Here is a 13,723-nt window from a genome sequence, read left to right as displayed (position 1 = left end):
TGTAAATATGCCTTGGATCAAGAGATTTACTTTTGATTTTGTTAATAAGATTGCAAATGTTTATGTAATTCAACTAATGCTACTTTTTTCCTAGAATGAAAACACTAAGGAAGATGACCTTTCAGTGCAACGAGATGAAAATGACCCAGCACTAATAAATCTTAGCCAGTGTGCTAATAAGCCTGTGAAGCAGAAGAAAGAGACAGGGTAAAATGAAATCACTTAATGGTGACTCAAGAAAATGGATTAAACACTGGGAAAAAACTGAATGATTAATATGTCAGTTACAAGTTAACTAAAAAATATTTAAGGCTGAAATAAAAGTAGTGTTATAGCCGACCAGGTAACTAATGTTTCACCCTAGGACTAAATTTTTAATGAGAGTGATTGCTAAGAGAAATTTCTTTTAAATTTGTACATATAGAGCCATTATTTTCCTTCCAGTGGATTTTAAGAGTAGCTATTGTGAAATTAAATAAAATGACTTTAGTATGCTGTATGTGAATTTTCTCAACCACTTTGAGGTGAAAGGCATTTGTTCTGTTTTTCCTGCCTGCTAAAGTTACAGTTATGCAGTGGCCCTACAGCTGCTGGGCTTGGATGACGGGACTGGGCCCAGTAACAGGGATCCTGTCCTGATGAGGGGGACCTACTTGTCCTTTCTGTATCTGCGTCACCTGAGGATCCGGGAGCTGCAGGTATGTGGATGGTCTTGCATGCATCTGAATTGTTTGGTTGTCTGTAAAGGGGGCTTTCCTGCTGCTCCAGTAATGTGCATTTTTACACTTTGTTCTGATTCTTCCATGAAATCAGGCCTTTTGAAGGGTGGTATGTTCCTCTCTCAGCAGTAGGGTTGACCTGCCAACTTCTGGGACCCTAGTAAGTTTCACTGTGTAGGGTGGGCCAGCAAAGGCAGGGTCATGACCCTGTTCTTTCTTTGTTTCAGCGCATCTGCTTAGGAATTCTGAACTATTTTAGATCTGTTGAGCGAACACTGACGATCAACACTTCAGGCCTTACCTTGGTTTCAGGGAGCCTGGTCCCTACCTCAGAAGACAGTTCCTGGGTAAATAAAGCAAAAGGAGGCATGGGCACCTCGCAAGGCCTAGGCGCTCACCACTATGCCCACGGGACACCTGCCGAGCACAGGGTGAGGATTGTGTTACAGTTTTTTTCCCATGATTATCTTGTCTTCTAAGCCACTTCTTCTTAGCACCTGGAATCAGTTAAAATGATGAAGTAACAGGTGGGAGTTTCTAGGAAAATAACTTTTTTGAAAAATTGCAGTGAAAAGGGAAATGGCTTTTTAACCACAATAAATACAGTGTCCACTTGAGAGCAGGACATAGGCAGAGAACATGAAGGCCTGGAAACCACAATAGGAAGGCAGGCAGGCATTTCAGCTGCTGATTTATCCACTTTATAGTGAACAGACCAAGAGGAGCCCTTTCAGAGAACCACATGTCCTTACAGAGAAATTCTTATAAGACCCTCCTTGACATTGCAAGAAGTATTTTTTTTTTTTTTTTGCCTCTTTTCTGTTTTCTAAGCCCCAATTAAAAAAAAAAAAAGATTAAAAAATAAATGTAGGAAAAAAACTTGAAAGATACAAATATTGGATTCTTCTATCCCTCCTAAAACCTGCTAGTCCCTTGGTGCTTTTAATATCTCTTGGATATATTTTTATATAATCTCAAAAAAATCATATTAAATCTCATATTAAATCCCTTTCTTTGGGAGTAAAGCTGAAAAATATATTTTCTTGAAATATTGTAGACACTTTTGCAATATGTTCATCTTAATCTCCAGAACGTTTATTCTTGATGGTAGGATTTAATATGAATTTTTCATCTTCTTAAAAGATACTAGCTTGACAAATGTGAAAAATAATATCTACTTAGCTACTAAATAGGTCATATTTTAAATTTGTATGACTGTTGACTTGTTTTATTAAGGATATGAAATCTTATTATCAACTGTTGCTCATATGCAGTCTGGAGTAGTGCTGTCCAGTAGAAATACAACACAAACCACAGATGTCATATACAATTTTCTAATAGCCACATATAAGAAACATGAAATTAATTTTAATAATGTAATCTATTTAAACCCAGTGTATTTAAAATATCATCCTTCTAACATGTAATCAATATAAAGAAATCATTGATGAGATATTATATATTTTTTCATACTAAATCTTCAAAACCGGTTGTTAGTATGCAGCTCATATGTACAGGTATAGTACCTCTCAACTCAGACAAGCCACATGTCATGTGCTCCGTAGCCACATGTGATTAGAGCCTACTGTATTGAATAATTCAGCTCTGGATATTAGAAAACATTTTCTTAGTTTTCCTGCCTAGTCATTTCAAGTCCAACTTACTAAGTAACTGGGAAATTCTTCTTTTTGGTCTTCTTCCCTATCAATTTCCCCCTCCCCTCTCCTCACTGTACACAGATTTCCCTTTTTACCTTTCTTCCTTCTTCCCTTGATCCTAATTTATGGTGAGCCAAGTTCAGTTAATATGTCCCTCAGTGGAACTGGAGAGGAGGGTTAAGACACTTTTGAAACAAACACACCCATAAAACAAACACATCTTTTGTCTTGCTAATATCCAGCCTGTCTTATACCACATCTGGGTGTGTTATTTGCTAATAGATTAAAAAAAGATCTTTCTTACCACTGTGCCCCTCTCCCAGTTTGTTTGTTCTAGGATGGGGTAGGGTGGAAAGGAAGGAGGAGAGGGAAGACAAATCCTATCCTGTCCCATTGATTGTAGGAGGAGTTTCTCAAGGGTAACACAGTTTTTCTTTCCTATGGTCTCACAAATGGTAGGAAAAACATCACCCTTAAGAAACTGCCAGCAGGTACTACTTTAGTGTGAGAAACTCAAGGAGGTAGCCTTTCTTCAAGGTCTTTAATAGGACCATGTGATTTAGCTGCACTCCTTGTATGTGGCCATGTCAGCATTTAATCTAGAATGCCCAGACTAACTATGTGATTCTTTCTCATGTAGAGGATGGAAGGAACAGATGCTAATTTGTTGGACTGATCTTACCAGGCCAGGGCTAAGGCTACCTGGAGAAAGATTTTTGGGCTTAGCAGCCAGCAGAAGTAAAGAAGAAGCAACTGAGATGGAAACCCTCTTCCCTGGGCCCAGTGTGTTTGATCCCATAAGGAAAATCTTAGGCTGGTATTAACACACATTTGCTCAATGATAATACCAAAAAAGGAAAGCCCCTACGGCCTGTCATGGGCACTTTGCCACGTGCCTACTTTAGGCATGTGGCAGAGCAGAAAGGGCCCCAGAATTAGAGGCAGCAGGCTTTTCCTGGCTGTTTGACCTTGAGCATGCTTCTTCAGGCACGTAGGCCTGACACCTCATGGCATGTTCAGTATCTGCCTGGATTTGACATGCCGGTATCAGAGACTGTTGTAGCAAGTAGTGGGAGATGAAGCTGCAGAAGAAAAGAGACCATGAAAGGCTAGGCTCTCCTCAGGATATGGAGCTAATTTCAAGATTGGTGAGGAAGAGATAATTTTAAATAAGAAAATGGCACTCCTCTTTGCTTTATAAGTTTCTCAAGATCTTTGCCCAAACATAATCATGTTTATTCCCTTGCTTGAACTGTTCATGGATTTTTCTATTCTCACAAGATAAAGTCCAAGCCTCTTGGTGAAGTGTACAAGGCTGGGTGCAAGCTGGCCCCTGCCAACCTCTCAGACCTCATATCCCCCCTCCTGTCCCTATACCTTCATTCTTACGGACCTGGGCCTGCCCTTCTTCTGAAGGGGCAGAGCTGTTCATGCCTCTGAGTCTTATATATAACTGCCCTTTTGTCCCTCACCTCCTCTCCTTGATAAAGGCTTACTCTATTCAAGTCCATTCAAACATTACCTCTCTGAGAAGTCTTTCTTATATCTCTATACAGAGCTTAGTGCTTCTTCCTCTGATTTATCTACCTACATTACAGCACATGACTCATTCCATGAGCCCATCATTCATTCATTCTCCCATTCATATACCCCACAAATGTTCTGACCAATAAATATACTAGGCACTAGGTATACAGCAGTAAACAAAACTGTCACAAATTCTTGCCATTATGGGACTATTTAATGGAAAGAGACAGATATTAAATAAGTAAGTGACATTGTAGAATGGCTAAAGGTTTGACACCAAGGTTTCTCCAGAAATCCTAGGCCCTTGCAGTTGGGAGGTGCCAGTGGACTGTGAGCAGAAGTGACATGTGTCACTTCAGTCCAAAGCATGTAAGGGCTGACCCATGACCCTCCAGCTCTCTTCCCCTGCTGCAGCCAGTGGAAGGCATGTGTCAAGCCACAAAATAGAAACATCCTAGATCCTTGGGTCACTGCTAGAAGAGAGAAGCCTAGAAAGCAACTAGTCCTGCAGTGAGCTCTGCCTGAGTTAGAAATTAATTTGAAATGTTGACTACTGAGCTTTAAGGTTGTTTGTCACAGAATAACCTAGCCTTTATGAACTGGTAAAGATGGTGATAGAAGCTGTGGTGAAAAATTAAGTAGGATAAGGGGATAGAGAGTTGGTGATAGGATATTGCAGGTGGAAGGGAGATGATCAGGGAAGGCCTTAATGAGAAGGTACAATCTGAGTAAAGACCTGAAGGAAATCAGGAAGCAGACCATGTGACTGACTGGGAGAAGAGTGCCAGGCAGAGGGGAGAGCCAGTGCGAAGGCCCTGAGGCAGAACTGTGTCCAGCAGTGTTATAGGAACAGCAAGGAGCTTAGTGCAGCAAATGAGGTTAGAGAGATTGGAGCGCATTACACAGGGCCTTGTGGATCATTCTGAGGACTTTGAGTGAAAAGAAGAGCCCTTGGAGAGTTTTGAGAGTGATGTGATTTGACTTTTTTTTTTTTTTTTAACATCTTTGCTGCTGTATTGGGAATAGACTGAAGGGCTGAGCAGAGACTAGCTACTACATTGATCAAACTAGAGACACTATATCTGAGAAGACGCAGGATGAGAAATGGTTAGGTTCTGTATGATTTCCAGGCTGTTGGGATGTAGAATATGAGAGAAGTCATTGTTGATTCCAAGGTTTTGGCCTGAATATCTGTAAGTTTGGAGTTGCCATCATCTATGACGTGGTTAGCACAAGTTTGTTGGGAAGATCAGGCTCTTGGTTAAGGGCATTGAAACTTTGCCATTCTTAATAGATGTTCAGGTGGCAAAAAGCAAATAGAGAGCTGCATATATATCTTTCACCTGCTGCTGCTGCTGCTAAGTCTCTTAAATCATGTCCGACTCTGTGCAACCCCATAGACAGAAGCCCACCAGGCTCCCCTGTCCCTGGGATTCTCCAGGCAGGAACACTGGAGTGGGTTGCCATTTCCTTCTCCAATATTTTTCACCTAGTAGGTATCTAATAAATGTTTGTTGAACAAAAGAAAGACTCTGTTCATAACAGAATAGTTGTGAGGTCACAAAAAGTCTATGTAAATGAAAGTGCTTTGCAGAGTCTATCATACTGTTCAAATTCAGAAAAAAAAATAGTTTTGATAAAGTATTATACTCTACAAGTGAGGTGGAGACTAGGAGATATTTTTTGTTTTCCTTTTAAAAGATTTAAAATACTGACCCTAAAGATTGAGTCATTCACCGAACAAAGTTTGATGAGTTCTTAGACTGTATTAATATTATTATTAGTAGTAGTACTGTTTATTATTTGAAATTAATGAAAAGATGATTTAGAAAAAGGCAAGTTAGTCAGAGAACTGTTGTCTACATTTCCAAAAGGCCTAAACTTTTTGTTAACAAGTGATAGCAGAAACCAGTAGAGTGAAAAGAGTTAATGATGGCCACCAATTTTCCTATAACTACTATACTCAAATAGTTACCTTGACATCAGTAAATTTGCAGACTTAAAAGCATATGAATTATCCCAAAGGTCAGATTATACCTTAGCCAAACAGGTAATTAGTGCCTTCCTTTTCTTGCCACTCCTCCAAGAATAATATTGAAGGATCAACTTTCTACAACACAAAAAGCATTAGAAGGAAGGTCTTCTACATAGCCATGGAAGAAACTAAAATAAAAAGGAAATATTATAATGACTGAACCATAACTCTACATAAGGTAATTTGGCCATCTGGTCTTCAGGTTCATCTTCTATGGACACAAGCATACATTTCAGACACAGGGAGGGAAAAGGAAAAATATGTATGTCTATCTAAAGGGCTCAAACAATGAAATGGGTATAGGGAAATTGGGGGGGGGGGGGAAGACCATTGAAATAGCTGGTAGCATTAGAGTCAGTGTCTTGACTCTGTTATTGCTTTCCATCAGCTTTAGAACTTAATCCAGTTGCCATTTCTTTAACAGCTCAGAAAATTGTGCTGTACAAGGACACTGAGAAAGGTCTTTTCCAGTGAAGTGCATATAGTAGCATACCATATTAAGTTGTCCCTTGTTTTCCTCAGAGAAGAACTCATTTTGCATAACAGGCTTTAGGAGCTAAATGCCAATAGAAGTCAACATGTAAATCTAAGCAAACTGTTTAATATGTTACATGTAATTTTCTCAGCAGCATTTCTGTTTTCCACTGGTACCTATCATTTCACAAAAAACAATATGTTCACTTTCGGCACTCCTAGACAAAGGAAGCTCCTAATTATCAAAAAGTTTTTGCCTAAAAGAATAGTAAAAAAGTAAACCAAAAGCAACCACCTACCAGAAAAATGTTTAACAATAAAATATCTTCTTGATGGAATATTATGAACCATAGCTATTATTTAGAAATGGTCCTAGTTTTACTTATTAGAATATTTCTGAATTCCAGCTTGAATATTTAAAAATCTATAATTGAATGAGCAACTCATTAAAGAGGAGTCTTTTCAGGGACTTTAAATATTTAATTACCTGGTGTACTTAAACAGGACATAAAAACTGATACAGAGCCAGAGTATTGAAAGGGCCCACAGAGTACACTCCATCCACCTTTCTGATACTGACAATTATCCATCAATACCAGTAATCATCTGCCCTGTTTACAAAAAGTAAATGATACATCTCCTGAGAGCCAGCATGTAATGACTGCTTAAAATTTATAGATAAATGGATTCTAGCCAACAACTTATTACTGAACAAAGTTTTTATAAGAATGAATAGATAGGGAATAAAAGATTGGGACCCATTGGTTCCATAGTTTAAATGACTCGTGAATATAACAACTAAGAAAAAAATACATATATATATAAAATAGCAAATGTTGGTAAGGATGTTGAGGAATTGTAACTCTTGTGTATTGTTGAAAGTGAAAGTGAAGTCATTCAGTTGTGTCCGACTCTGTGACCCCATGGATTATAGCCTACCAGGCTTCTCAGTCCATGGGATTTTCCAGGCAAGAGTACTGGAGTGGGATGCCATTTCCTTCTCCAGGGATCTTCCTGACCCATGGATTGAACCTGGGTCTCCTGCATTGTAGGCAGACGCTTTACCCTCTGAGCCACCAGGGTTAGTGGTAATGTAAAGTGGTACAACTGCTTGTGTAAAACAGTATGGTGGTTCCTCAAAAAATTAAAAATAGAACTATCTTATGTCTAGCAATTATATCATATGACCAGCTATCCTATGACCAAGGGCAAAGGGAAGCTGCAACAAGATGGTAGAAGGGGTGCAATCACATACCAGCCAGAGATGCTTGGACGGCACAAATAAAACTTTGTGTGCACCAGGACCAAGGAAAGGGAGCAGTGACCCCCACAAGAGATGGAGCCACACCTGCCTTTGAGTGTTTGAGGGTCTTCTGTGGAGGCGTGAGTCAGCAGTGGTCTGCCACGGAGACAGAGGTTCTAGAAACAGCAGTCCTGGGAGGCACGTCGTGTGGCATAAGTCCTCTTAAAGGATATCTCTGTTAGCGCCACTGTAAAGCCACCGGGGAGGCGCCAGGGTGGGGGCGGGGGTGGGGGGCAACTCACAAACTGGAGAACAGTTAAACCAAAGAAGTTCTCATGCTGCTGTGAAAGTTCTAAGCCACACAACAGACTTCCCAACCTGGGGATTTGGAAAAGGGACTGAGTATCCCCAGGGAATCTGACTCTGAAGGTCAGCAGGATTTGATTACAGAACTTCCAAGGACTGGAGAAACAGAAACTCTTGGAGGGCACAAACAAAATCTTGCGCATACATGACCCAGGAGAAAGGAGCAGTGACCCCACAAGAGACTGAGCCAAACTTGCCTGTGTATGCTTGGGAGTTTCTGGCAGAGATATTGTTCAACAGTAGCCTGGAATGGGGTCAAGGGCACTGACTGCAACAGTCCTGGGAGTCCCAGCATGCTGGAATAAGTCTTTTTGAAGGAGGTTGCCGTTGTCCCTACCATAGTCTAGCCTCAGGCCAAACTACAGGGAGGGAACACAGCTCCTCCCATCTGCAGAAAATTGGATTAAAGATTTACTGAGCATGGCCTTGCTCACCAGAACAAGACCCAGTTTTCCCCCAGTTAGTCCTCCCCAGTCAGGAAGCTTGCACAAGCCTCTTATCCTCATCCATCACAGGGGAGACAGAATGAAAACCACAATCACAGAAAACTAACCAAGCTGATCACATGGACCACAACCTTGCCTAACTCAATGAAACTATGAGCCATGCTGTGTAGGGTCACCCAAGATGGACAGGACATGGAGAGTTCTGACAAAATGTGGTCCACTGGAGAAGGGAATGGCAAACCACTCCAGCATTCTTGCCTTGAGAACCCCATGAACAGTATGAAAAGGCAAAAAGATATGACACTGAAAGATGAGCCCCCTAGGTCAGTAGTTGTCCAATATGCTACTAGAGAAGAGCAGAGAAATAGCTCCAGAAGGAATGAAGAGGCTGAGCCAAAGCGGAAACAGTGCCTAGTTGTGGATGTGTCTGGTGGTGAAAGTAAGTCTGATGCTATTAAGAACTATATTGCATAGGAACCTGGAATGTTAGGTCCATGAATCAAGGTAAATTGGAAGTGATCAAACAGGAGATGGCAAGAGTGAACATTGACATTTTAGGAATCAGTGAACTAAAATGGACCAGAACAGATGAATTTAATTCAAATGACCATTATGTCTACTACTGTGGGAATAATCCCTTAGAAGAAATGGAATAGCCCTCATAGTCAACAAAAGAGTTCAAAATGCAGTACTTGGATGCAATCTCAAAAACAACAAAATGATCTTGGTTTGTTTCAAAGACAAACCATTCAATATCACAGTAATCCAAGTCTATGCACCAACTAATAATGCCGAAGAAGCTGAAGTTGAATGGTTCTATGAAGATCTACAAGACCTCCTAGAACTAACACCAAAAAAGAGATATTCTTTTCATCACAGGGGACTAGAATGCAAAAGTAGGAAGTCAAGAGATACCTGGAGTGACAAGTAAGTTTGGCCTTGGAGTACAAATCGAAGCAGGACAAAGACTAACGGAGTTTTACCCAGAGAAGGTGCTGGTCATAGCAAACACCCTCTTCCAAAAACACAAGAGACAACTCTACACATGGACATCACCAGATGGTCAACACCGAAATCAAACTGATTATATACTTTGTAGCCTAAGTAGAGAATCTCTATCAGATCAGATCAGTTGCTCAGTCATGTCCGACTCTTTGCGACCCCATGAATTGTAGCACGCCAGGCCTCCCTGTCCAACACCAACGCCCGGAGTTCACTGAGACTCACCTCCATTGAGTCAGTGATGCCATCCAGCCATCTCATCCTCTGTCGTCCCCTTCTCCTCCTGCCCCCAATCCCTCCCAGCATCAGAGTCTTTTCCAATGAGTCAACTCTTCGCATGAGGTGGCCAAAGTACTGGAGTTTCAGCTTTAGCATCATTCCTTCCAAAGAACACACAGGACTGATCTCCTTTAGGATGGACTGGTTGTATCTCCTTGCAGTCCAAGGGACTCTCAAGAGTCTTCTCCAACACCACAGTTCAAAAGCATCAAATCCTTGGTGCTCAGCCTTCTTCACAGTCCAATTCTCACATCCATACATGACCACAGGAAAAACCATGTTTTTTTCCTATATAGAATCTCTATACAGTCAGCAAAAACAGGACTGGGAGCTGACTGTGGCTCAAATCATGAACTCCTTATTGCAAAATTCAGAATTATTTGAAGAATGTAGTGAAAACTACTAGGCCATTCAGATATGACCTAAATCAAATCCCTTGTGATTATACAGTGGAAGTGATAAACAGATTCAACGGATTAGATCTGGTAAACAGAGTGCCTGAAGAATTATGGACAGAGGTTCATAACATTGTACAGGAGGCAGTGATCAAAACCATTCCCAAGAAAAAGAAATGCAAAAAGGCAAAATGATTGTTTGAGGAGGCCTTACAAATAGCTGAGAAAAGAGAAGTGAAAGACAAAGGAGAAAAGGAAAGACATACCCATCTGAATGCAGAGATCCAGAGAATAGAGGGAGACATAAGAAAGTCTTTTTAAGTTAACAATGCAAAGAAATAGAGGGAAACAATAGAATGGGAAGAACTAGAGATCTCTTCAAGAAAATTAGAGATAACAAGGGAATATTTCATGCAAGATAGGCACAATAAAGGACAGAAACAGAATGGACCTAATAGAAGCAGAAGATATTAATAAGAGGTGGCAAGAATACACAGAAGAACTATACCAAAAAGGTCTTAATGAACCACAATGGTGTGATCACTCACCTAGAGCCAGACATCCTGGAGTGTGAAGTCAAGAGGGCCTTAGGAAGCATCACTACAAACAAAGCTAGTGGAGGTGATGGAATTCCAGCTGAACTATTTCAAATCTTAAAAGCAGATGCTGTGAAAGTGCTGCACTCACTATGCCAGCAAATTTGGAAAACTCAGCAGTGGCCACAGGACTGGAAAAGGTCAGTTTTCATTCTAATCCCAAAGAAGGGCAATACCAAAGAATGTTCAAACTACCATACAGTTTCACTCATTTCACATGGTAGCAAAGTAATGTTCAAATACCATCAAGCTAGGCTTCAAAAGTGTAGGAACATAGAACTTCCAGATGTACAAGCTGGACTTAAAAAAGGCAGAGGAACCAGAGATCAAATTGCCAATATCTTGAATCATAGAAAAAGCAAGGGAATAAACAAAAAAAAAAAAATCTGCTTCATTGACTACGCTAAAACCTTTGCCTATGTGGATTACAACAAACTGTGGAAAATTCTGAAAGAGATGGGAATACCAGACTACCTTACCTGCCTCCTGAGAAACCTGTATGCAAGTCAAGAAGCAACAGTTAGAACCAGACATGGAACAACAGACTGGTTCCAAACTGGGAAAGGAGTATATCAAGGCTGTATATTGTCACCCCTGCTTATTTAACTTACATGTAGAGTACATCATGTGAAATACCAGGCTAGATAAATCACAAGCTGGAATCAAGATTGCCGGGAGAAATATCAATAACCTCAGATATGCAGATGATACCATGCTTGTGGCAGAAAGCAAAGAGGAATTAAAGAGCCTCTTGATGAAGGTGAAAAAGGAGACTGAAAAAGCTGGCTTAAAACTCAACATTCAAGAAACTAAGATCATGGCATCCAGTTTCATCACTTCATGGCAAATAAATGGGGAAACAATGAAAATAGTGACAGACTTTATTTTCTTGGGTTCCAAAATCACTGTGGAAGGTGACTGCAGCCACGAAATTAGAAGATACTTGCTTCTTAGAAGAGAAGTTATGACAAGCCTAGACAGCATATTAAAAAGCAGAGACATTACTTTGCCTACAAAGGTCTGTATAGTCAAAGCTATGGTTTTCCAATAGCCATGTATGGATGTGAGAACTGGACAATAGAAAAGCCTAAATGTGGAAGAATTGATGTCTTCAAATTGTGGTGCTGGAGAAGACTCTTGAGAGTCCCTTGGATAGCAAGGAGATTAAGGTAGTCAATCCTAAAGGAAATCAGTTCTGAATATTCATTGGAAGGACTGATGCTGAAGCTGAAGTCCCATACTTTGGCCACCTGATGTGAAGAACTGACTCATGGAAAAGACCCTGATGCTGAGAAAGACTAAAGGCAGGAGGAGAAGGGGATGGCAGAGAATAAGATGGTTGGATGGCCTCACCAACTCAATGGACATGAGTTTCAGCAAACTCTGGGAGATAGTGAAGGACAGGGAAGCCTGGTTTGTTGCAGTCCATAAGGTCGCAAAGAGTTGGACATGACTGAGCAACTGAACACCAGATGTCTGGCAATTCCACAAAGAAAGAATACGTAGTCTGTGCAAAGGACCTGTGGCCAGAGAAGCACGGTACCCAGAGGAAATCAAAAGAATACATGAATGGCTGGGACACAGTAATCCAGGTGGAAAGTGGTACCAAAAAAAAGTAACCCAAGGTTTTTCAACGTTGGCATTATTGACATTTTGGGCCTGATAATTCTTTATTGTGAGAGACTGTCTTGTGCACTGTGGAATATTTGGAAGCATCCCTGGCCTCTACCCACTAGATGCCAGTAGCACCTCCCCTAAGTTATAATAACCAAAAAAGTCTCCAGACATGGCCAAATGTCCTCTGAGGGCAAAAATCACATTTGGTTCAAAACCACTGGAAAGAGATAGGCAGGGAGCAGACCATGCAGGTCCTTTTATGGAGTTTTGTTTTGTACTATGAGCAATGGGAAGCCTTTAGAGGCTTTAGATGTTAAAGGGGAGAATGGATAACATAATCTAAGCTCCATTTCTAAAAGATCCTCTGCTAGTAGTGAATAAAATGGAGGGGAGAAAAAGCCCATGCCAGAAGGAAAGTGGACAGACCATTTAACAGGCTAAACCAGTTTAGAAGCTGCTGGACTAGTTCTAGTGCCAGATGGTGACAGCTTGGACTAGGGTGGTGGGTGGTGTCATTGCAGTTGGATGGATTTGAGACATAGGAAGTAAAATCAACAGGACTTAGTGATAGATTGGACATGTAGGGTGAGATAGAAAGAGATATCTGGAATGATTCGTGCTAGAGGAAGTAGATGGGTGGTGGTGATGTTTACTAAGTGGGGAAGCTGGAGGTGGCTTAGGTTCATGGGGGAGAGCACATGATTTGATCATGTTAAATTTGAGGGGCTTTTGAGATGCCCAGGAACAGATGTTAAATAGATAATTGGATATGTGGGTCTGGAATTCTAGGAGGTCTGGATTGGGATATAAACTGGGGAGCAAATTGTCTAAAGATGGTTATCTCAGCTGTGAAAGTGTACAATCTCCAAGTGAAGGACTATTGGAAGAAAAGATGGAAGTCCTAGGAGCTTGAGTGTGGGCCACTATTTGATGACCTGATAAAGAAGAAATGGCTGAAAAATTGGTGATAGCAAGGAAAATGTGGAGTCCCAGAAAGCCAATGCAGAAAGTGGGTCAATAAGCAGGGAATGCTAAACCATGTCCAATCTTCCTGAGAGAGTACATAAAGATGACTATAGAAAGTCTGCTGGATGGTCATTGTTGGTCTTTGTAAAATTGGTTCGGGTGGCTTGATGGAGACAGGAGCTAGATGGGTGAGGAGTAGGAGGTAAGGAGAAGGAGACAGATGATGTTTTAGGAGGGGTTGGACTGTGAGAAGGAGGGCCATAAAGTGGAACCTGGGGAAGGGTATGAGGATATTTTAAAATAAGAGGGCCAGGAGCATGTATCAGTGTCAGTTGGGAAATCTTTGGTTGAGATGAATTAGATGTCCAAGGAGAAGAGATGCTTCAGAGCAGGAGGGAAT

At 40.9% G+C, this 13,723-nt stretch overlaps 1 protein-coding gene across 6 annotated transcripts in view; it reads left to right on the top strand.

The window, feature by feature from the left end:
* The window catches only part of LOC109563840 (uncharacterized), a 205,093-nt gene that overhangs the window by 65,058 nt on the left and 126,312 nt on the right, over positions 1–13,723 (top strand). For all 6 annotated transcript variants that reach the window (XR_011568321.1, XM_070795502.1, XM_070795501.1 and 3 more), the window contains 3 exons: positions 95–207; positions 563–698; positions 947–1,150. Coding sequence is in view for 5 of the 6 variants with exons in the window: in XM_070795502.1 (XP_070651603.1) it covers positions 95–207; positions 563–698; positions 947–1,150 (453 nt within the window). In the remaining variant the exon portion in view is untranslated. The remainder of the gene's footprint in view (positions 1–94; positions 208–562; positions 699–946; positions 1,151–13,723) is intronic.

The sequence above is a fragment of the Bos indicus genome, chromosome 9, assembly GCF_029378745.1.
Source record: "Bos indicus isolate NIAB-ARS_2022 breed Sahiwal x Tharparkar chromosome 9, NIAB-ARS_B.indTharparkar_mat_pri_1.0, whole genome shotgun sequence".
NCBI lineage: Eukaryota > Metazoa > Chordata > Mammalia > Artiodactyla > Bovidae > Bos > Bos indicus.
The sequence above is the reverse complement of the archived record's forward strand: the minus strand, read 5'-3'. Positions and strand labels throughout refer to the sequence as shown.